The 26,198-nt window shown below is 36.6% G+C and overlaps 1 protein-coding gene across 3 annotated transcripts in view; it reads right to left on the bottom strand.

The window, feature by feature from the left end:
* Window positions 1-26,198, bottom strand: part of LOC111143037 (nuclear factor I A) — a 357,887-nt gene that overhangs the window by 327,129 nt on the left and 4,560 nt on the right. For all 3 annotated transcript variants that reach the window (XM_022496466.1, XM_022496467.1, XM_022496468.1), the window contains exon 2: window positions 24,711-25,242. In XM_022496466.1, coding sequence (XP_022352174.1) covers window positions 24,711-25,242 — 532 coding nt within the window. The remainder of the gene's footprint in view (window positions 1-24,710; window positions 25,243-26,198) is intronic.

Genomic DNA, 26,198 nt, shown 5'->3' with positions numbered 1-26,198 from the left:
ATTTACTTACACAGACCCAAGAAAAATGTATGTTTCGTACAAGCAAGGACTACATTGTACAGGCACAAGATTGCATCCTTCAGCAAACCTAGCATAATGGCGCATATGCAGGTGACACTCAATATGTATGTGTAAAATAACTAATTATTTCTAAGACAGTGATTTATAAACTTTACATCTAAGGATCAAATGAAAGACTATCGCAACTAAATTAAGATACACTGTCTATTACAAACAAAATGCTTTCCAGGCCTACAATTTTAAAGTAAAACTTTCATTCTAATCTTATTTCTAAGCTTGTCACAATTTCAGAGCTAATAAAACATTGGAAGTGCTAACTAAGCAGGATAATTTAAATTCCTCAAACGCAAATGACAATAAAAATTAACAATGAAAAAATCCTAAACTCTGCCAGTGACATTTTATTTCCATAGACGCACAATGTTATTAATGTAAACTCACTGGTAACAATAACTGCATATGAAATGAGTGAATGTCTGATGTACAGAGAAGAGCACAGCAGAGTTTGTGGGTTAGTATGAAAACTTCATTAGTCCACTGTATGCAAACATGTCCCTATTTTTAAATGGGTCTTAGCGAAGAAGACAGTTTACTGCACTAAATCACCCCCCAGGCGGCTAACTGCATTTGGGTGGCCATTAAAAAAGAAGCTTTCTGACCCGAGATGTGAGTTCTCACACACGTGGAAGACCTGAGTAAAAACTACCTTTAACGTACCCTCAATCACCACAATGCAAAGGAAAATACTAGACATTGGGAACACCTTGACGATCTGAATGAGACTGGCCTACCCAAAAAAATGTTAGCTGACTGTGGATAAACGACAGGGACATTTTACAAGTTCCTACCTGCAGGCATGCATGCACACGTGCACACATACACACACACGTACATACATACATTCTCCGCGAAGCATTTAATGAATCATATTACTCTCCACTACTACATGTAAATGGTACTGTATCTTGATTTTCATCTCTAGTTATTAATGATTTAGGAAGCAAAGTACACTTTTTTTATTTTAAAAGCATACTATATATGAAATATCCTAAAAAGAATAGAGAATACATTCTTAAGCAAATAGAAAGCATTTATTTTTTTAAATGGCACAGCTCAACACACTAGAGACATAACCAAGCTGCCAATTTTTAGAGCATGGGTTTTTTTGTTTTTTGGGTTTTTTTTTTTTGTTTTTTGTTTTTTTAGAAAAATCTTTCTATTTTGGACAAATAGGATTAAGCTTCTTAGACAATTCTTTGTTGTTTTGACTTCAACAATTTATGCAAATGAGATGTTAATTAGTGTAATTGTAACTTAAATTATGCTTGTGTAAACCTCTCCATTGGTAGAAAAGTGTGGGAATCTACACAACTGGTATTTAAAGTAGCTGTACCAACTCCCTTCTGAAAGCCCAGTATAGCAAGATCACTTTCATGTCTTTACAATTTGTTTTTATGAGGTGATAACATTTTTACAAATACCATCATTTTTGGTTTTTTATATTGTAAGTGACAGTCTGACATTTTACAACTGGCTTATTGAAAACAAGAATTGAGCACTCTAGCAGTAACGGACATTAACTGCTGAATAGAGATTCAGATGCTAATGAGGTGAGAGGGGCTCCAGAAAGTTTTGATAAATGCTACACACACTCTAACTAGCTGTGAATGTGGGTTGACAAAGAACATCTACACCAGGGTTCAATAAAATGTAACCCTTTAAATTAATCATACTGGCAGTATTTAATAGAATGCACAACAATCTCCTTTTCTGTTGGCTATAAAGCTGAAGAAATGCAAAGTCTTCACAAATGAACGCTCCCACATTTCCCACTCCACATTGCTACTTTCATTTGAATGTCTACAGCTGTTTCAAAAGTACTTACTGTAAATAGCAAAGTATAAGCATAATTCAGAGTCTGACTCTTTCACATTTTTATGTCTAGATTTTCCCTCATTTTTCTGTCTAGATTTAAACAAAAACTCGTAAATAAGAAAAAAAAAAAAGCCAAAGGTTTGAGTGCCTTATGCAGAACCCAGCACATAGTAGTTTCTCAATAAACGACAGTTATTGTTATAGGAAAGATCTGGCAACTTATAAAAAGAAAAACCATCTGCTCGCACAGGAAAAAATAAGAAAAATCAGGAAGTAAGGCCTTCTGTCTTCCAATTCACAAACTTAAAGTAGACCTTTGTTCTTCAGGGGCTATTGGGCAACCCATTTTATAGCTTTGGTGAGGAATTCTCTTCATACAGAAATAATAATGTCCTATTAAGTGAAACTATAACGAACCTTATTATCACAAATGTCAGAGAACCTCAACTTATTTTAATTTTTGATGTGCACACTCATCAAACTCTTCTACTGATTGCAAACTCGTAGATTTCAACAGACTACAGTTCAAGAGATCAACCTTCTATTTCTTAAGCAAATGCAGAGCATTAACATGTTATTTCTCCTTAAAGTGACAATCCCTAATATCCTTTTTGGTTTTTGCCAATTTTAATCTTGGCAGGAAGTGGAAATCTGTGCACTCAGCAACACTGCAATCTTGCTGGCTGTCAAAATTATGTGTCAGCCAATGCCTGAGTGGTATTCTTGTCATTTCACCATGGTAAGAAACTTATCAGTCTGACATATAAAGCCTCTAAAAGTAGTAATTTATGCCAAAATGTAGATGCACGTACCCACCACCTAAATTTCATTTTTATAATTCCCACAATTATTATAACTTCCCCCAAATATATATCCAGATTGTAGTTACAACTTTAAGGAGGCTTTTAAAAATTCAAGGGGTAATTTTGACTCAAAAAGCTTTAGGTTAAAAGACAACTAAATTTTAAAACATACATGTCTCTAAATTGACACATGTATGTATACATTTTGTAAATATGCTTGCCTACAGATATTGCATACTTTTTGAAAGAATCATTTTCTCCCAAACTCTCTATGCGACCTACACATTTCCAAGCCAACAAACTAATTGTTTCTCAATAAACTGCATAAAAATGATACCTTTACCCTTCAGCAAGCACTGGTTACTCTTTGACTTTTTAAGAGTAAAAACTCTCACTTAAAAAAAAAAAAGTGAACAAGTAGAGAAATGTGTGCTATGGTTTAGAAATGGCCATTTAGCCAAATTGCATACTTGTGCTGTGTCAGCGTCCTGGCAGAGTCATCTCATTCCACTGGTCTAATGGATGGCAATTGAATTTAATTAACAAAACTCCTTTGACTTAGTTTCATACTGTGCTGAATGTAATGGAATCTCCTCTCTCCCTCTCCCCCTTTCTTTCTCTCTCTCTCTCTCTCTCTCTCTTTCTCTCTCGCTCTCTGGCATTCAACTAAAAATGTCCTTAACTGCTGTCCACTTTAAGAATATTAAAGGCTATACATTATACTTAAAAGATATAATACAGTCATCTCCTTCCCTATGACTTAAATTTAGTTACTGAATTATATAACATAAAATAATTAAAAAGATACTTTGATAGTGATACATAGTATAGATTCAATTACCACAATGTATCCATTAAAGGTACTTTTATAGTATGAATAAAATGCAAATCCTCTTTATGGATCAATACCAGGACATAATTCTATTCTTCCACCTAAAAAAAGGAAGTTAACCATTATAAATCATCTTCACATGAAAATGGTAAAAAGGTGTACCTTTAAAAATGTTCAGTTAATCTCAATATATTAAGAATGCTGCTTTCTCTATCACATTCATTTGAAAACTGTACACCTAAATTCCAGCAATATGTGATAACCAATAAACAGAAAACTTATCTACCATTCTTCTTCATACTTAATTGAAATGCCTGAAACTAAATTCAGAGACATTTCTATTAATTAAATAATCTTTCCTAAATAAAATCAAGAACACACCAAAAGAAAAAAAAAATGCTCCTAAGGGATTCCAAGTAAATACTATTCTGCCTAACTTTTGCCTGGCTGGGCACTCCGAGACAAGTTCCTATGATTGATTATTGTGGTATCTCTGAATCTTTGACTTTGAACCATAACCTTTTTTTCGAACAATGACAGTTGGGACCTACCATTTGCCATCTGTAGAGAGATGGACGGGGGGAAAAGGACTTCACGTACATTAATCAACCAATTAAGAACAGACTTAAACAAAACACTAAAGCATAATAAACCCCTGACTGTTTAATAGCTTTCTACTTTTAATAGTTGTCTTCCTGCAGTCTGCTCACAAGATTAGGAGTAATCTGTTCAAGTCTTAACAAAAATTGCATGAGCGAAAGGAGAGAAAGTGAACCATTCAAATCAGGCATTTTAAATTGTGAAAAATGATACTTAAGAATTCCACAGTTCAAATCAAAATTTAGGAGGCTGATCTACACACCACCATATCAAGGAATATCAAGTCAATATAAATACGGTACTGCTCTTCACTGAAAAATCTAAAATTATTAGTACATACAATTCAGTCCCTTATTTTAAAATTTTAGGGCACTACATTCTTAAAAACACCACTCATTCAATAATTTACACTATATCATTTGGCATAGAGTAATTTTCCAGGAGAATTTAACATTTCAGCTATTGGTAACAAAGGAAACCTATTAAGAAAAATTGGGAAAAAGTTGACAAAAACAGGTAAGGTCTTGCATTTTCTCTAATTAAAATGGGATCAGCAAATGTAATATTAAATAGTAAGGCATTAACTCAGTCTCATTCATGGATAAAAAATAAATAAGAAACTAAGGGAAAAAGTCGAGGATGCCTAACCTCACAGGTTAATTCAATACTAAATTTGAGGTATGAGCTAATGCAGTGAGAAGTGTAAGGAAAATAAGAGTGTAAGATTGGAATAGCATAAATGAAAATGCTATTGTTTGCATTTGATATGATTAGCTACACAATAAACACAAAATAATTTACAGACAAATTATTGGTTAAAAATATGTAAATATAGCTGGATGTAAGATCATTATACAAGAGGGGTACCTGGGTGGCTCAGTCAGTTGAGTGGCTGCCTTTGGCTTGGGTCATGATCCCAGAGTCCTGGGATCACGCCTTGCATCGGGCTCCCTGCTCAGCAGAGAGCCTGTTTCTTCCTCTCCCTCTGCCTGCTGCTCTGCCTACCTCTCTATCTCTCTGTCAAATGAATAAATAAATCTTTAAAAAAAGATCATTATACAAGAATTAACTCTATTGCTATACGAGAAACACAGTTAGAAAATATACTTTTAAAAACACAGTTTATAAAAGCAGTTTCAAACAAGATGTTCAAGACCTGGGTGAAAAATATTCAACTTCTTGAAAGATAAAAACTAAATAAATGGAGAGGCATACCATGTTCATAGACGTAGTAAGATTTGATAATAATATGATGTCAATTCCCCTCAAATTCAAATTCACATGTAGATTCCATACATTTCTAAACAAAATCTACACAGGATTTTTCATGAAACTTGACAAAATGATTCTACCACCTCACATGTATTAGAATTGCTATTACAAAGAAGACAAGACATAACAAGTGTTAGTGAATGTGAATTGGTATAGCCACTATGGAAAACAATATAGAAGTTTCTCAAAAAATTAAAAGTAGAGGTACCACCCAGCAATTACACTTTGGAATACTGACCCAAAGAAAACAAAAACACTAACTTGAAAAGATATATGCACACCCATGTTCACTGCAGCATTTTTTACAACTGGCAGGACATAGAAACAACCTAAGTGCCCACCCATAGATGAATAAAGAAATGGAGTATTTCACACAATGGAATATTATTTAACCATAAAAAAGAAAGAAATCTTGTCATTAATGACAACATGAATAGACCTCGAGGGCATTATGCTATAGGAGATAAGTCAGACACAGAAAGGCACATACCATATGATCTCTCTTATATATGGAATCTAAAACAAATAAAATAAATCAAGCTCACAGATACAGAGAACAGACTGGTGATTGCCAGAGTTGGGGAGTAGGAGATAGGAGAAATGGGTGAAGGGGATCAAAAGGTAAAAAGAAATTCAATACTAGAAACCTATTTGACTGTACATCTCTGTGGTGGCCCATCTTGATGAATATAAAATAACAGAAAAATAAATAAAATATATATGAACTGGTGAAGGATCAAGAATAACTAAACACACTCCGGGGCGCATGGGTTGGGGGGGAGTGTGCAGGATTTGCTTTATCAGATATCAAAACTAACCGACACAGAATGTTGTCAGTATAGCATAGACATATTAATCATTAGAACAGGACAGAAAATCCAAAAACAGACCCACACAAATATAAAAACTTAACAAATGATAGAGGTGGCATTAAAGATCATTTGGGGAACAGAGAAACTATTCAATAAACGATGAATAGAAAACCGTGACTCATATAGGGAAAAAATGAAATTGGATCCCTACCCCACACCATACAAAAAAAATAAATTCCACATGGAATACAAATGTAAATATGAGATGAACATTTAAAGCTGTATTAAAAAATACCATGTATTTTTAAATGCAAAGTAAGCGGGGTATTTCAAATGAGACACAAAGCACCAACTGTAAAACAAGAGATGAATAAGCCTTACTATATTAAAATTAGGAATTTTTGTTCATCAAAGATATCTTAAAGATATCTTAAAGCAAATAAAAAATCAAGCCACAAATTGATTTGCAAGCACCTAACACAAAAGAGTAGAATCTAGGATTTATACAGAACTCCTAACAAACTAAAAAGAAAAAGACAAGCAAAAAACAGGAAAAAAAAAAAAGAAAAAGAGTAGAAGACCTGATAATTTCACAGAAAAGATAGTTGCTCATAGATATACAAAAAAATGTTTTGCCTCATTATTAATCAAATTAGAAATGCAAATTAAGACTGGAATAAAATATTTTATAGTCACCACACTGGCAAAAAGTAAAAATCTGGCAGTAGCAAGTATTGGAGAGAAAAGAATCTTTTGTACAGTGCTACTGCTAAGGAGATGTAAATAGGTACAACTACTTAATAAATTAACAGTATCTTTCTATAAAATGTAACACTGACACAACATGTGATTCAACAATTCCACTCTTAGGCACATACCCTAAAGAAACCCTTACACACATGCTCCACAAGACATGTTACAATTCATAACACTTGTTAGTTGCAAGAAACTAGAAATATCCCAACAATCCACCACAAAATAGCATATTATACAAGAAAGAAGAATAAATTTCAGTACCTGTAGCAAGACTAGAAACATAATGTTGACTGAAAATGCAATTTCCAGAATCATGTATGTATGTATGTATGTATGTGTGTGTGTGTATGCATGAATATGTAATTTTTATAAAACTTAACAGCAAGAAAAACTGAACAACATATTTAGTACACATATATGTGATGAAAACATCTCTTTTATAGGAGGGGAATAGTACACAATATTCAGGATAATGGATGATATTTTCAGGGAATATAGAAATAAATACAAGGTACTGGTAATGTTCTCCTCAGCAGGGGTGATAGATACACAGGTCTCCATTATGATGTGTTATCTTACATATATTCTTCCATTGAAAAACAAAGTGAAAATAATGAAGTCAAACCTGTAATGCTTATCAAAACAAAAGCATTTTTCACAATATCTTAGAACCTTTCAGCAACAGGCCTGAAAAGGTTTAAAGAAAATACAACTGAATTTCCATTTTGAATTATTTTAATAATGCTGCCCCCTTTCTCCCCAAAAAACTGTATGAATAATGAAATTAGCAGGGAAAATCTTCATTCTTTCGTACTTGACTGATATGAATAATTTGTATTTTAAATCCAATCTCGGCTCCCTGTACAAACAGGGTAGATGCTATGATAAAGGAGGTAAACTCCAGTGTCAACAAATCCAAACAGCAGATAATCCACATTTCTGTTTGACTTAAAATGCATCATTCAGTCTTTTAACATTGCATTTCACATCCTGATTATACTTGTTTTGAAAGAAACCTCTACTTCTAGGAAGGGACTAAGAAAGGATGACCCGAGTTTACAGTAGATAGCGGAGCAGTAATACACACACACACACACACACACACACACACATCATATATCATATATCACATATCATATTATCATATATATGTGAGAAGAAATCAACAGGGTGGTATTTTTGTGGCTTGGCAGAGGGGATGACAGAGGAGTACAAAGCTTCCTTCCAATGGTAATATTTAATTATAAATAACTCAGTTAAAGAACTGAGTTTCTATGAATTATCTCCACGAGAAAAAATTTAAAAACCTGACTGAGCATGAGTGGCATGCAAAACTCAAGGATGAATTTAATTGAAATGAGGCACTCCCTATCTCACCAGGAGCCCGGTCAGAATTTCACCACATCCATTCTTAGAGGTGCATCGATTATACTATTCTCTAAAAGATGCTCGACTTCAAAATGCCTTCCCAGCCCTGCTGAACTAAGAAAATGAAATAGCAATGTCTTTCCACCCATACTTTGCCAGAATGAAGGTGATCATCAGATACAAAAATATAAGCAGAGAATTAAGTAATAATTAAATAAGTTAGAATTTCACTGATAAGCATTATACCTGCTGATATACAGTTACATCTACCACTCAAGATCTCTCCCCTATATGCCATCTAAGCACACACTTCTCACAACCTGAGAGGTGCTCAACCAGCGACACCAAACAAAAGAAGATGAATACAAGAAAGGCCATGAATTCATTGCTATAGCATCAACTACAGAATACAATTGGAAAATAACCAATTTTTTCCAGATGCTATAATTTCAGTAATTAAATATCTCCTTTAGAAATCAGTAATGCTCTAAGGGAGAGAAAAATTAGAGTGCTTCCTAATTCAAGCTCTTATTATTTAAACTTAGTTTTTAGTATAATTTTAAGAAAGGAAAAATAGATATTTACTTCTTCAATACAGTCTGGAGCAGGGCTTTTGTCATTTCAATTTTTTTTTTTAAGATTTTATTTATTTATTTGACAGACAGAGATCACAAGTAGGCAGAGAGGCAGGCAGAAAGAGAGGAGGAAGCAAGCTCCCGGCTGAGCAGAGAGCCCGATGTGGGGCTCGATGTAGGGCTCGATCCCAGGACCCTGGGACCCTGACCTGAGCCAAAGGCAGAAGCTTTAACTCACTGAGCCACCCAGCCGCCCCAGGGGCTTTTGTTATTTAAAGATAATTTCTAAATTACTCTATGGCCATCTATAACATTGCAACAGATCTCTGTCCCTCCTAAGATTCTTACTCTAAGCAACTAACTATATATTGACCTTGACCTGAATCTTCAGAAACAAGAATGGAATTGCAAGAAGGTTTATATGAAAATGTAAGTTTTTTCATTAGTTTAACAGTTAGAAGACGTTCCAATCCTAGGAAGCACACTGGGAAAATCCCATACTTTATACCACTTTGCAAAGTGCAGGCTGGCACAGTATCCTCTCTGCAGCTTTGAGATCCAATTAGGATGTAAGTGAAAAAAATTACAATCTAGTTTTCATTCCCCACTGGAATATATTTGGTGATTGCTCACCTAAAGATGGCCAGATTTTGGTCCCTTTTAGCATTCTATGAAAGCACAAAAGAAGATTTATTTTCAGTCTTTTTCAAGCAAATTAATTTTCATATGATAAGTTTTTGTTTCTCATTATTTTTAATGTTTTAGAAAAAAAAATGGAAGAAAGAAATGTATATTCTGTCAAAATGCTTCCATTATCCTTTGCTGAAACCAGTAGGAGCTTTTAGATATGAAAACGGGGCCAGACGGAAACACTTTATGGGAAAATCTGCAGTGGAATGGTTTTGATAATGAACATGCCTAGAGAAATAAAATCATGAATGCTGTATGTGTTGGGGGGAAGAAACTCTTATCTTCAGTTGGGTTCTGTTTCCCTTAGAGAGGCTTATGTTACTCTCCAATCAATAGGTCTCCAATTAAACAAAGAAGATTTACATATGCTGGTGCATTTTGGAGCTAATGAAATTGGTCTAACAGTTTTAATGAGAGTACAGCACTGGAGAGGAGGAGAACTGAGGAGTCACCACACATAATCGGGCCCACCTCCTTAATTCTGACCTTTCACTTCTCTACTCCTACTGCCTTTGGCCTCTCTGAACATAGGTTAAGTAGTAACCACGCCAAAATGTATCCTATTTAGGAAGGACAGACAGACAAACCCGCAAATGCTCAAAAGAACTAAGGGTATGATTCACAAATGCTTTCCCTGCAGAGCAAGATGCTATGGGGTTCAAACCTCCCCCCCATAAAAAAGGAAAAAAGAAAAAAAGTGTGCCATCCTGAGGAAGAGGTTCCATTTTTAATCAAGATCACACTCTTTAAAAATTCAAGCATGAAATGAGAATCCTTTATTTCCCCTCTTAGCAGGATACCTAGCACACAGTAGGTAGTGGGAAAATGATTGCTGGTATAAAGATGATTTCCTCACAAAGAAGCTGAAGCAATGGATATATTACCTGATCATCTCCAAACCACCTTTTCTAGCTAAACAGGACAAATAAAAAGTCAAGATCAGGATCTTAGAGAGGAAAACAAACAACTTGAACATTTTCTATAAATAGTAGCATCATAAAACCTTCATTTTCAGAATAATGATTATTTACATGTCAATAACTCCTTTAGGTTAACATGAAACTCTAGATTTGGGTGAAGAAACAAAAGTCAGTTAACATGATAAAGTGAGAAGAGAAAAGTCATCCTAACCAAAATAAATTAATAAATAATTTAGGCATAAATTCAGTGTTCCTGAGTTGAACAATAGCTATATTATTATACATTACCTAGTTTTTAAATTCATATTACAAATGTCTCACATTTTTTGTTTTATTTTGTTCAACCCAGATTTTCCATTCAGTCACCAGATCAACAAAGGTATTGAATACATACTAGGTGCGGGGCCCTACGAACCCCTACGGGGAACACAAAAATAAATACAACCCAGCCTCTGCTCATAAAGAAATCACAGCCCAGTTTGGAAGACAGATCATTTTATTATGATACATGGAGAGCTACTAGTGAGTACTACCACAGTGCTAGCAAGACACTATGGGAAGGCAGGGAAGGAGCCCTTAGCCCAGTGCTGGGGTAAAAGAAGGCCTAAGCAATGTTCACCAATTAAAGGTGAGTGAGGACAGTCTCATCAGAAGGAAGAATACAAGGAAAAGAACAGCAACAACAACAATATATATATGCATATACTATGATATAAAGCGTGGCCAGAAGCTTAGGGGAAACAGGCAGGAAGACAGCCTGCCCTGCGTTTTCCATGCACCAAAATTCTCATTTATGTCCTTGCATGTGCTCTCTCCAGTGTCAAGGGCAGCTGTATTTGCTGATAATATAGAAAAGTAATGTACTCACTTTACCCCACATTTGTCTAAAGACACCTTACCCTTATTTAAATACTGCAGCTAGCTACTCTCCTGATGGCAAACAGGAACTTTCAGTAACGCACAGCATCGTGAAAGGGGCCTCGTCAGAAGCATGAGTCATTCCACACACTAAGTTCCTGACATCCTGAAGCCCCGCTCAGAGGTCAGCTCCTACCTCTACAAGTTCAAGGATCCAAAGCTGACACATTAGAGTTTATTGAAACATCACCCTGGTGGGAATCTGCAGTTGGGGATTCAGTCCAAATTTAAAGACAAACAATCCCTTTTCCAGATGTTGGACTCAGACAATGAGAATACTCTGAAACAATTTCCTTCCAAATAATGGATTTAGAAACAGAAAAGGGTGTTATATTGCAGACTCACTATTCTAACCTAAATATATATAATTTCAACTATATAACATTAATGAACTCTGCTGATGATTGTGTTGTTTTATTCATATTTCACAAAAAAAAAAGGGGGGGGGGAGAGTAAAGAAAACAGGATAAGGCCCTATCTGTAAAAATGCTATTCAAGATTACAAGAAAAGAAGGTGTGGGGGAGGAAGCGAGAGGGGTGATTCTCAAGATTAGCAAAAACAGAGAGATTTTCAAACTTGTTAAACTTTCGTTATTTGGAGATAAAACACTCTTAGAAAAAAGGACACATCAGCAATTGTTAAAATCATCAGGTAAATTCTAACGTCTGTATCCAGGTGGCTTATTTCATCTGAAGACAACATGGTTCTCCCTGGAGGAACTAAACCGCTAACATCCCATGAACTCTATCAAGTCTGCCTCACTTCTCTTACTGACTGTAAAACAAAGAAACCTGTCTTCAGTTTCATGATGTCCCACATGGTACTGTGACTAATCCCCAACCATTTTTATTTACAGTGTTCAGAGTGAGTTTCTATGACAATCCCATGCCATTCTCAATGTTACACACAGATTTTCTGCCTTTTGAAAATAATTACAGAACAAATCATTTGTTCTTCAGTCTATTCAAAGAAAAGCACACATATTAATGGCCGGACAAACAGATTTCACTTTCAGATTAAACAATAAACAGATAGAAGGGGGGGGGAGGGAGAGATAGAGAGAGAGAGGGAGAGGGGGAGAGAAACTTCCGCTATACACTGTTTGGGACCACCAGATTTTGGGGTTGTTGTCCGTGCTTTATTTATCAGACATGCGATAGTTCTCCTTCCTATCACCATCTGTACACACGTTCCCAGAAGACCCTCACAGCTGTCCCATTAACACACTAACACACACTCACACATATAGGACCTCTGCCGTGCGTTCTGTCTGAATGTAATACATATCTGTTTTCTTTTCACAGGAGAGAGAAAGGCAAAGCAGCTTGAGACCTCGGACAACCTAAAATCCACTTCAGTGTAAAAGTCTCAAGATTGCTAACTTTCTTCGGAGACAGAGCAAAACAGAGAATTTAAGTGGCTATGCTACTGAGACTTGGCTGTGTTTTAGGAACTACTACCAACTGCCAAATGAATTCACCACGGCTTGCTCTCCAAGGCCTTCCTTTCCTTTCTGTTTGTCACTCCCTCATTCTCCTGCTGTTTAGATTTCCTATAACTCTGTTTTATACTTCAATATTACTAGAAGGATGGCCTCCAAACAAGGAATAGAACTTTTTGGTGCACCACCAGATTTCTTTAAAGAAAACATGCCACAGTGAACTATTAAATAATAAAACACCTGTGCCCTGTCCTGTATCTGCCTGGGTTTTCTTTCCATTTACATCGATATTTTTGACACAAGAAACCAAAACACATACCACTTACTAGAAGTACCATCAAATGACAGAATTCCTCTACACATACCTGTACAGTAAGACCTTACACGATACTGAGAGCCGGTTCTGCAAAGGTGTAAAACTTCCTACGGGCTATTACTTTCTAAGGATTCTAATTCAAAAACATCAAAAGCTTTTAAATCTTAATTTCTGGGGTACTTGGGTGGCTCAATCAGGTAAGCCTCCAACTCTTGTTTTCGGCTCGGGTCGCGATCTCAGGGTCGTGGGATGGAGCCCCCACATTAGGCTCCGGAGCTTAGCACAGCATCTCCTTGTCCTCTCCTCTCCTCTCAAAGGTAAATAAACAAACAAACAAATTTTAAAAGTCGTAATTTCTGAAGAAATTTTATCTGCGTTGGCATCGACTCATCTCACAGTCTTTTCTTCAGTGTTGTATGCTTGGCACTCAGCATGGTGCCTACCAGGTAGTAAGCACTCAAAATGTTTGCTGAACCAAGTTGCCAATGACATGGTGCAATCTGTCAATGTAGGCAACCAAGGTAGATTTTCTATGCCAACACCAACCAAAGAGCACCCACCTTGATGCACGTGGTAACAAGAGGCCAGAACTGCACTCTGCTTTATACAAGAATGTTCTATCTTCAGAACTCCTGGGATGCAGGCACTCAATGTCCTCACCTTGTACAAATGAAGGTTTCCTCTCCATTTCCTTCACGGTTTAAAACTCTGAAATCTATTAGCAAAGCAGAGAAAGCTCTAGCTGCTCACTACTTTTTAAACTTCAGAGAAACCCATGGCTTTCAGCACTATTCCGTACTTCCAGCAAACACCTTATACTCAGTCCATAAATTCAGGGGCAGAGCTGAGAGAGCCTGATACCTTGGGGAGCACCTTAGAGATAAAAAGTCCTAACCACTAACTAACCATCCTACTGTGGACATATTACTCAGACCCTCTGCTTCTTCACCTGCACAAAGGCAATTATAATACCTCTCCTACCTAAGTTTATACGAAGAGCTAATGATATATATGAAAAGCCAATTTAAATATTATAGAGGTTAACCACAGAAGTCCAGGTTCTGATGGATCTGGCTTTAATCCTGGCTTTGCCACTGACTACTGGCAAGACCTTGACTGAGTTCCGAACACTCTGTGAGCCTGTTTCCTGAAGAACAGGAGTAACTCACGAAAGTGACTCAACGAAAGTCTTCTACTCACCCCCACCACCCAACATGAAAAATTCTCCAAAACTTGGAGAAGTCCAAAAGGAAAACAAAATAGAAACAAAGAAACCCACATAAAACCAGAGAAACCCATATCCACAATTTAGGAAAACCAACAAAGCCAATCCTAAGAAATGGCACCCAGATACATAAACTCCTTGAAGGGCCCAAAATACTTAGCGCCTATCACAGAATGCTTTGGTACAAAGCAAAATGCACTGTTCCAGCTGCCCTGTCTTCACTTTCAAACAAGGCGATGGGTAATAAAGGGCCAAAAATGTGCATCTCTAGACGTGAATCTATGATCCTCTCCAATCTATCTGTTTCTGTCCCATTCTGCCGTCTCATGACACGGCTTCCCTTACTCAGCACTGCCCCCACCCCAGAACCTCTGAGGCTCAACTGCAAATGAAGTAAAAAGCTATGCATAATCAGGCTTTATATAGGAAAAGTGAAAATGTCTCCCTTTGAAGAATTACAAAGCATTCTGTCTGAAACCTCTGACCTTTCTAGAGAAATCAGAGTCGCTGTAGCTTAAAAATGTAGGTGGTAAAAGTACAAAGGATTACATTTATCCATTTTGCATGTTTGCCATCTTTTCTGAGATGAGGAGCAAATATCTTTAGAACAATTAGTTCTTCAGCCTTAACATTTCAGGCTGTAATATCCTCATTCTCCAAAGAGTTGTATACATCCTGGGCCCGATGAGATGGCACTTTTCTGTTAATTACCACTCCCACTTTATTTTACAGGAAATCTAAAGGACATGAACTCCAGAACCTTTTTTTAAAAATAAGACTTGTCTATACAATGAATCGACCAAGAAGATAATAAAAACTCCTATGACTCTTGTTAAAAACCACTGTAATTCCTGACTGGGTGGGGAGGAGGAGAGACTTCCAAAAGAACATTTAAAAGAAAAAAGAATTCTTAATAAAAGTCCTTGTCACATATTAAGAGGCTATACAATAAAAGTATTGCAATGACTATCTTTCCCTGACAGGAACATACAACAATAGTTATGCTGTTGAACAGCATCAAGTTACAAAGACTTCATTCTCAGAAGTTACTTGAAACTACTCTCCAAAAGAGAACCTCTACCATTTAAAAGAAGGGGAGGAAAAGCCGACTAAATGATTCAATCAGCGACTTTAGTAACCTAGTAATTTTTTTCTATAATATGCATCCATGCAAAAATCTCGCTACGGTCATACAAAGATACTGATCAGCTTTTGCCAAATTCTTGCCCAGAATCCTGGCTTGATCTTAAACGTCTGTAAGCCACTCGTCTTTAACTTCCAATTACTTAATGCTACAAATGTTCTCTCAGGTATGCACTGTTTTCCATCGACAACATTTTTAGTGTCTAGTATTATTTATGAATTGTATTCGGCATAAAATAGACTTATGATTTTCACTGGTGATCTGCCATTATGTCTGAGCAAATACAGCTCTGTTTAATAGTATGCGATGAAGGTTTACATGCAGATACATACGATCTTAATTACTCATTCTATAGTGAGCTCTTTAAGCATCTCCATTCCTCACTCATTTGGAATGTTTAAAAATGCCACGAAGAAGGGCTTGATGTCATCTTAACACTGAAATCCATCTGTCTATGGCCCTCTTTTGACTTTACTCCTTCTGCAGCCAAATTTTTCACAAAAGTTGATGAGAATTTGTCAACCTAAGGACTTGTAATGTCAGCTCTTTTGAAAGGCAATGGAATATTTGAAAGTGACAATGATGAGATCCTGCATGTAGAATATTCACTTTATGTTGGAGTTTAAAACTAAATAATCCCTTTAAGATTAAAACATGAAGAGTTTGAAATGCTTCCAATAGGGGAAGAGGCAGGCACGTAGTTCTGGGCTTCCCATAATAAGTGGTATGTCCCTAATTTTAAAAATTAAATGATGATTAATATTGTAGCAACACAGTTCCTATTACCCACTAACAAATACCTTTCCATACTTGAAATTACCACTCAGAGCCAGCTATGTAACACCACAGACACGTCTTCTCCAACAGCATGAACATGTTGCACTACCCAATCATGGGCTGGCAAAATTACAAAGGGAAATAAAAATCCCCCAAACCATAGCAACAAAGACAACAGCCTGATAATGGCAGATGCTAAACAGGCATACATAAAAATTTTTAAATAGTATTCATTTTTAAAAATATGTTTTATTGTGACTTTTCTTTCATGCCATGTTTTCAACCTATAGAGCATTTCAAAAATATCCATTAAAGCATGTTTATGAATATATATGCTCTGGAAATTATTTATGTCTGGAAACTCAAAGATTATTGGGACAACCATAAATACTCATCACAGACATCAAAAGGTAGGCAGTATAGAACAATGGGCGTGAGTTTAATTTTTTTATTCCAATCCTCTTATTTCCAGTTTACACTTTTATTTACATACTTCAGTTTTCCCTTGCTGGCATAACTGATACTCCGCAACTTTTAGATTTATGAGCATTTCTAAAAAAGAAACTTAAGAAGAAAGCTACATTTCTATTTTAGTCAATATAAGTTCAGTTCAGCAGCTTATTTTTTAAATAAACCCTAGAAGACTTAATATACATATAATGAATATAGTATAAATTATAATTACTGGTCTTTTTTTTCTGTTTACAATTATAAAATTCACACTGAATGGGGCTTTGAATTTTTGCACTGAAGTCATTAAGAACTAATCTTGCTTAAAGAAATTAAAATAACGGCATTAAATAAATCCATCAATAAATCAGTCATTTAAGGAGATTAAGATGAACCCTGTTCCTACTTTCAATTTTTCTGCTTTTTCTTTTAAATTAAAAAACAATTTTAAACTAATAAAACTCAATTTTTGCTTTCTTTTAAATAATTATGCACAAGGCCAGAATCAAAGGTCTTTTTGGAGTAAAGCAAATTTTAAAATTTTCAATCTAATCATTAAGGGAAGTTAGAAATATACCTCCTGTGCACATAAGAAAATATGGACAGAAATTTACCTAGTAAAATATTACGTGCAATTCTGATTTTTAAACTAACACTTGCTTTAATTCTCAGTGGTTTCCCAAAGCATCTAGAACCAATTCATCTATCTTACAAACAGGAAAAAAACATTTTTTAAACCTGTGTAATAATGCTTCTATTCACCAAACTTCAATATTTTTAGAACAAGAAAAATCAAGTCACTCCAGATTTTTAACCCCAATCCTGACAAAAGCATAAGAACATCTTCTCCCTCTCCTAACCAGGTATGGCCTCAGCCTATGCCTAGGAAATGGACACCACAGTAGAATATCTCCATGGGGAGGGTCAGGATCTTGACTTTTTTTCCTTCCCTCTAATTCAAGCTGGTGCGTGATACCATTTAAATGACATCTAACCCCCAGACAATAGGACACAGAGAGGTATACAGAATGGATCTAAACTGCCTGGTGAAGAGTACTGGGTTTGGAATCAGAAAGCCTGGCTTTCATCTTACTGTGCACCAGTTACTTGGATACTCTGAGACTTTATTTTCACCTGTACAAATGGAGAATGCATTACTTATTTGCAATATTACTGTGAATTTTTTAAAAAATGAGAGAGAGAGAAAGAAAGAAAAAGCAAAAAAAGAGAGAGAGAGAGAGAAAGAAGGCTACAATGCATGGCAAAACTTAGTATAATGCTTGCCGCAAAAGAGACAACTCAATAAAAGTTATCTGTCTTCCTGCCTTCCTGTCTTCCATCCGTCTCCCTTTCTCTATTATCAATTGATCTAGGTCCAAAATATTTACCACTAGGAAAGCATGCGAAAGCCATGAAGAAAAATAAGTGTAAAGGTCTCAAAGAACACTAAGGTTACTCCACTTCAATCTCTAGCTATTATGACCATCCTGAACAGGTCTGCGTTTGGATTAGCAGTATCTTACACATTAAAGAAGACCAACGCTCGCCAAAACACATAACTAAATAAAAAGAACTTCTTTCTCTCAATTTTATCTTATTTGGTTTCTTTGACAAACAGAACAGCAAAAGCATCCTCTCTACAGAGTTGTCGCAATTTGTCATGTGTGGACTTATTTTTTTGCCTCCTAAGCCATGTTTATTTAATGAGAACATTAACAGGAGGGCTAATTCCGTTAGAGAAAATATACTCTTACACTGTGAAATGATCATAACAAAGCACGAAAGCGCTGTTTTCTAATATTTGGGGAAACACCGAGAGTAAAAGTCATTCCTGTCTCAGCAGCAGCTGGAGAATTCTGGTAAGTTTACAGGGACTCTAAAGTTCGGATCAATAATTTGTATCCTACAGCTGCCTAAGCAACAGCCAAAATTGTGATGACACTGTAAGTTATCACCTTAAAAAGCAAAATGGTAATAATAGCAAATATCTCAAATAGCCCCTTTTCCAAGTTTATGTATGCCACAGTATCCCTTACTGGCCGGACCCTTAAACGATACAAAGAATTTCTACAAAACTTTTCTTTTCTAAATATTTGATCAGAAACTCCAAAAGCCCCAAATAGTCTCCTCGTCTCAAACAAACTATGCAATAAAATGTGGGGAGATGGATTATAAAATTCTCCACTTGATATCTTCTGCTCAGGATCCTTTTACAGTCATTACTTAAACCAAAACACTTTTGAGAGCATCTCCATTTGCGATTAAATTCACGGTTTTATGTTTCTCTTAACAAAGCATGCCAGTTCATTCATTCTCTTCCTCCTCCACCTGACTTCTTCCTTCTCCTTATCCCAACTCCCAAGGATTTACAGTTTATAATGTATTTAAAAACAAAATCTAATCTCTAAATAAAATTGGGGAAATGATTGCTGAAATGCTAAGAAACCAGTGTTTTGCACATTTAGTGAATTCAATCTGTATTTCATGTTTTTTCCTCTATTCTAACCTCAAAATTGCTTCTGGTAATCTATATTAACATTTGCGAGTAATTAGAATTGTTGCTGCTTCTGTGCAAGTTTTAAAAAACTGACAGGCCATTCTGTACCCTCTGGAAGCAGCTTGAGGCCTTAACCAAGTCAAACACCCAGTCCTACTGTGTACAGCAGTGACCACAACAAAGGCTGTGGTTTCTCCCACACCAGCCCTAAATAGGTTTAAATTAATGCTATTCATCACTGGGTGGAAAAGAAGACAAGGCAAATCTAAGCCAGCAGCATTGGGAAATTTTTACCAACACTCAAACCTCTTAGCCATAAATGAGCTGACCTCCGTTCATAAGTTTACTCCAGAACAACCCTTCCCCCTATTCCTATACCCTGTCTGCCTTTGAATTTCCATCTTTTTCACTACATTCTAGATAAAGGATACTGTTACTACATTCTAGATAAAGGATATTGTTACTACCCTCAAGTTACGCCTAAAACAGTCAAGGATACAAAAGCCATATTTTCTCAAGTTTGTGGACTGTTAGTGCTATTTTCTTAAAAGAATTAAAAGATAAATAGAAAGATAAATGAAATTTTTTAGAACGGTGCATACACCAATGATTTCAAATGGATCAGTCAGCCACAAAATCCACCTTGAGTTCGGTTTAAGGTTGGAGTAAGAATTTGAGATAGGGTGGCACTTACTCTTAATTTTGAACATCACTGTATGTTAGTCTTACACCTTCTTTTTCTAAATACAGCTTACTATTATAAATCACCAGAACTAACTGCAGAACTTTCTATTAGGGGGTTTATTAAGGTACTGAAAAAGTTTAATTACATAATGTATGGCCTTAAACTTGAGCATAAACACACATACACATGTACGCCTGCTAACAAAATATATTGAACATATTTTAGATATGCAATACTGCCACAAACTAACATGATAAGTTAGCCCAAAATTAAAACATCACCATAACTCATCCAGCATAAAATTATAAACTGTAACAATTTAACATTTTCATTTAAAATTTTTTACAATAATGATTCTATATGCACGGATAACCTTATGCATAGAGTTACATGGTATTTAAAGTACCAGTTTTTTTAAAAAAAGAAATCATTTGCACGGCTCTCAACAGCCCTGTGTGTGCAGCCCGAATGTGCACACACATGCACACGAAGCACACACACGCTCATACACAGACACTCCCAATCTTACACCTGCTCTGAAGCAGTAGGAAGTGAATTCTCAATCTGTCAACATGACCATCTGGTCTATCTGCATATCACGGCTTTCTCTATAACTATATGAAGGAATGGCAATCACAGAGCCAAAATAAAACTAAAATGTACCTGAATGGGAGTATCTCTGTCTTTGTTAAAATGGAATAATATGTGGCATATCAGAGCAAAACTAGCAGAATGTAAATAATTTAAAATGAGCATTCACAACAGCATAATTAAATGAACAATATGGTACGAGTAATGTGGTAATCAGTAATACTGGCTGTACAGGTTTCCGGAACAGGTACCAGACTTCCAAAACACTGCAAACAGCTCTTTCAGCGAGTGGCAGGATTGTTACTATTCCTGTTCCAAGCAAAACTAAGGATAGGCAGTAACGGGTAGCGTGGAAGCAACCAGTAGCTACTGTACTAAAACATTACTGTGCAAAAATGGTCACTCTCCACCTTACAACTAACACTCCTCGTGCTATCCTTAGGACAGATTCAATCACTCTGTCACTGGAGAATTAACAATGACAGTCATTACCTGACAAATACTGGTCATTTATTAGTCTCTCAAAACAAATTTTAATGCCACTAAAAAGAAATTTCCAATCTTAGAAAAGTCCTCATCTGCAAAAAGTGAAGATGCCTGTGGCGATTTAGCTTTTGGGCCTAACGCCACTGGAAAGTTAGGCAAAGGCTTTACTTAGTTGATTTAAATATAATGCTATTTATTTAATTGTACTTTCTAACTGTCTCCATATAGCTGCCTCATTGTTTCATTCCATCTCGCAGCAGGTAATAACTATCGAAAATAAATTCTGACTCTGTCATTCTGGGGTGCAGACACAGCAACTTACCTCTATCCAAGAGGTGAGTCCTTAAAAAAGTCTAACCTCTTACAAAATTTAACTAAACTGAGAAATCTTTCTAGAATCTGATTACATTACCAGAAGTATACAGACGCAGTTAAAAAAAAAAAAAAAAACTCTCCAGAAAGTTCTCGGTTGAGTGCCTACTAATGAACAAAGGTTAACTTTATCTAAAAGGTCAAATGCCTGGTGGCTAAGGTTATGACCTTAACAACTTAAATTGTGACCTTGCCACGTGCCGGGTATATTGTAGATTCTGATACAGATCATCTGGTAAAGACTGGTCATAAATTAGCTTTACTGTTACACGCCCACAAAGAAAACCATTTGCCACAATTCCACAATATCTTCAAGTTGTCATACGATACCTATGGAAGGACGACTCAAATAAAGACCAAATTAAGGGCATAAAATGGTTTTGCTCTTTTATACTTTTAACGAGATGAAATTCTCAGGCTTATGGAATCACTCCAATTTCTTTACACTTGTTACTGTTTATCAGCCACAAAATTCACACTGCCTGAATGCTACCAGATTTAGAAAAAAAAAAAATCAGAATGTAGTTTAGGTATTGTATTTTAGCACCTCAATAAGTTTTAGACTACATCACCTGCACTTTTAAAAAATGACTGATTCTGCACTGGCTTCCAATATTTACAGTGCGTCCTAAGATTTCAACCTCCTACCAAAGAAAAGGCCGAGGCATGAAGCAGTAACTATCGTACGCATTTTTGGAAGGGGGAAAAAAAAAATCTCATTTGGTGGGCTATCTAGAGGGAAAAAAATGGCATTTTGAAAGAAAAAAAAATACAAGACTATAAGAGAGAGGGGGGTTGGAAAATCCACCATAGGTGAAAAGGCCACAATGGTTTTGGCATGTTTCTTGAAGCACGTTTCAGAGTCTCTGCCTCTTGCCAATACTGGCAAGTTCTCAAAACTTTTAAGGAGGTAAAAACATTGTTTAGTGTTTACAAATCTTCAGTATTATAACAGATGCTTGTCAAATCAGTTGTACGTAAGTTGACCGATCTACCTCATATTTGTATTGGCAACTAGCTTCCCTTCCACAAATCACAGGTCTCTAAATCAAATTTGAAATATTTTCAGACAAAAGGCCCTTCATATTTTCTTCTGCGAGCGTCCTGTTGCGTGCGCCGAGCAGCAGCCATCGCAGCGCTCTGTGAAAGCCAATGGCCTCACACTTGGCTGCCAGTCAGGCCTACCAAGGGATTCTGGGATACCTCAGGAAAACCAAACCGAAAGGTAGTCTGATCCACGTTGCTGTCAATAAATCTTTCATAAGCAATAAGGATGCTAACTCTCCCAAGCAACCTTCTACCTGTCACTTCACCAACATAAACCCTTCGGGTACCAAAACCACCAGCAGCCGTGTTAGCTCCGGGATTTGGAGCCACCGCCCAGTAACGAACGGTCACCGACGGAAGAGAATACACGTGATGGCACTAGCTCCGAAGGCTGCAGCTCTTTGAATCGAAGGAAAATACTTATACCTAAAAATCAGAACGGGCGCTGCTCCCACCGACAAAAACGTAACCGGTGTTCCGTTCCGAGGTACCTTGTAAGAAAGCACACACCAGGATGTGTACCACCTGTTGGCACCCTCATTTTTCTCTATTGGTTCAATTAGAGCATTTGTTAGAGTTGATAAATTATTTACTTTTCTAAATACTGAAAAGATTAAACACAAGATCTTAAGGAGTCCTCCCTGAAAGCACTGATAACACCCATCCTTTTTTTGTGTGCCTTGCCTTTCTGTCAGAACCTCCACTTACACACGCAAATAAATTTTTTAAAAATTTAACTCTGCTTTTTCAATAGAGAAAACAATGTAACAATAGGGTGAAAAGGGGATTAAGAAAGGGATACTTGTTCCTGTCTAGAGGTCACTGGAGAGGTGGTGCCTTTTCATGTCACTAGGAAGAACAGGCTACAGCAACAGGCACTCCTTACAATTAAGTATACATTCTCCAAAACCCAAATATTTGAAACACTTACAGATCACATCCTCTAAAATACTCATCTATCCCCTGCCAACAGAATGCAAATGATAATGTGACATGCTTACAAAGTTAATTTCTCCAGTTTCTTATGTAAGGACAGATGGATAACAAAAGTTCTCTTTCTAAAACATATATTGAGAAAAATAATAGAGAATAGGCTATCAGCTGACTTCTTTAAAAAAAAAAAAAAGCTCAGTCTTAGAATTAAAAACATTTTGCAAAAACAGGTTTTTACAGGTAGCACCTTTCTCCTTTGTGAAAAAATATGTAAATATATGAACCCCAAAACAGCCTACTGGTAGGATTCCATAACCTTCTTTCCTCCATCTGGCTCAAGGAACCACCATGAAGGTAAAATCTAGCAAGGCCGATGTGTACATATTAAAAGTCAACAAGTTACACAAGACTTGAGCTTTCCCATAACACAATGAACCTTTTGTCTAAAACAAGGCAAAAGAAACAAAGTAGAAATGCATTCTTTTACTCAGTGCTCAATAGTTTTAGCCTGAATGCTATAATATACACAGGTAAAACATGCCTTGAAAACAGCCTTGAAACAATAACGAATCTTATCACCAATCAAAGCAACTCACTAAATCAATGATCAATATCGATTTCTTGGTGCATTCATGCACAACCCAGGCTGGTTACTTTTAAGATTAACCTTGCCATCAATTACTTAGAAAGCTGGTTTGTTTCTTCCTCAGCTATCCTAGACAACAGGAATTCCTAAAAACAAAGCTACTACGTTTGTGTATTCATGTGATTCTTTTTCCTTCATAAATGATCAGCAATTTGATAGTACTCTCACCACCTTTTCTTAATTAGCAGGGGCTTCAAGAGGCCCCAGCAGGTTAAAAACACTCCCAGAAGATAAGCAACTAAAAATACTGCCTCACCAACCAAACTCCATGCTTTTTAAACGCGATCATTGCCATTTATAATATCCCCTTTATTCCAACTGTTTTATGAGGCTTCTCTCACCCATCACCGAAAATTGGGATTTAAACATATCACACAACTACCAACACCTTTGATAACACGACTTGCCAAAAGACCTTAACTTGGTGAGAGTCCTCTCAAAGCTATGCTTTTCCACCTGAATGAAGCTGTGCCCTCGGACAAGGGGAGGGGAGGGGAGGGGGGCTTCTGGCTGTTCTGACTCTGGTTTACCTCTGAAAGCACACTGTCTGTCTGCACTGTGGCCTGCAACTCAGACGGTGCGGGACTGGCCCGGCACATAGAGGACATCAGAAAGAGACACACAAGAAAGTGAACAACTTCTCCCCATCGCACTTACCTGCTGCATGCACAAAGTATGCCAAATATAAATCGAGTTCCTTAACAGAAACCCCTATGTGGTGCGGCTGCACACAGAGCCCGGGGTTCGAGCACTGTGGGGACTTTACCAGGCGCTCGCCATCAGTACTTTCGAGCGGAATACCTTTAAATAAAATCACCATAACAAGGTCCAACCTCCAGACTTTATCTGCCTGGCGAAGGCAGTCAATTCTTCGCATCTTGCCTTTCTGGTCTGGGTTGGAAAGAACACAACATGGAGGCTTTTTCCCCGTAACTGTAAGAACAAAATCCTCTCGGTACTCAGGTCGGATGTCTTTCCGTAACTTGGCCAGGAGTCGAGATGCCCACTTCTGCTTGACCTCTGGTTTTTCACTTAGCAACTCATCCTTCACGGCTCTCTCTTCTTCTTTTGACATACGCTTTTCATGTTTTTTGAAGTATTTTCGTTTTCGGGCCTGCAGGTTGAACCATGTGTAGGCGAAGGCTCGGACGTGGGGCAGAAGTGCTTCAATGAAAGGATGAAATTCATCCTAGAGAAATGAATGACAACAAAAATATAACTATAGTGAAAACAAAAGGAAACAACTTTTCTTCAGATGGTCATTTTAAAAACAAAACAAAACAATGCTTATTTCACTTCAAAGCTGACTCGATCATTACAGTACCAAAATTACACAGAGGGTGCCTGTGGGAAGTCTGAGGGGGGAGAAAAGGAAAACTGTCAGTATCATGCCTCACAATCTCAAAAAAGAAAACGGCTAAAAATTTAAAAATCTGTTGGTATGTTCACCAACGTGCACCGGGGTCTACTGCCAAGCCTAGGTCCCAAGTCCTTTAGTATAGTACGTGAAATGTATTGAAATGCTTATAACAATATATAATCTTAACCCTATTTCAAGAAAGGCATATCTAATTTTGCTCCAGCCTTGACCTCACTACTTGTAGTACACCCAGGGCTCGGCCGCCAGATTGGCAAATCCTAAACATTTAGATGCCAGTCAATGTTTATGGAAGTCTAGGAGCAAAAAAAAAAAAAAATCATTTCCCCGATCAATGAAAACAAAGACTTTCCCTCTAAAAATACTGCATGGAGACGCTAATCTGTTTCTTAGGCATTTTGGTAACATCTTAATTCCTTCTTAAGGATTACAGTTGCATATAATTTTTTTAGTCAAAAACTTAGAAAAATCTGGCATATGCAAAAGATGAATTTCATATTCTTCAGGCTGAAATAAAAGATCTATTTCCAAGACATACTTGCTGATACTATGGGAATGAAACAAAAAGAAAAAAAAAAGGGGGGGGGGGGAACAAAGAAAAGCATACATGCCAGAGAGTAAATAGAATGCGTCATTGTGACAACAGGGTTGCAACTAAATACAGTTAATTTTGTAAAATGCCTTCGGTAATAATCATCGCTAAAAAAGAGAATCTTTACTTAATTTTTGAAATTAGTATTTCAGGCTTTTTCTCAGAAGGAAATAGA

Source organism: Enhydra lutris, unplaced genomic scaffold (assembly GCF_002288905.1).
Source record: "Enhydra lutris kenyoni isolate GAN:26980312 unplaced genomic scaffold, ASM228890v2 scaffoldscaffold9, whole genome shotgun sequence".
Lineage (NCBI taxonomy): Eukaryota > Metazoa > Chordata > Mammalia > Carnivora > Mustelidae > Enhydra > Enhydra lutris.
This window is presented reverse-complemented; position numbering and strand designations above follow the sequence as displayed.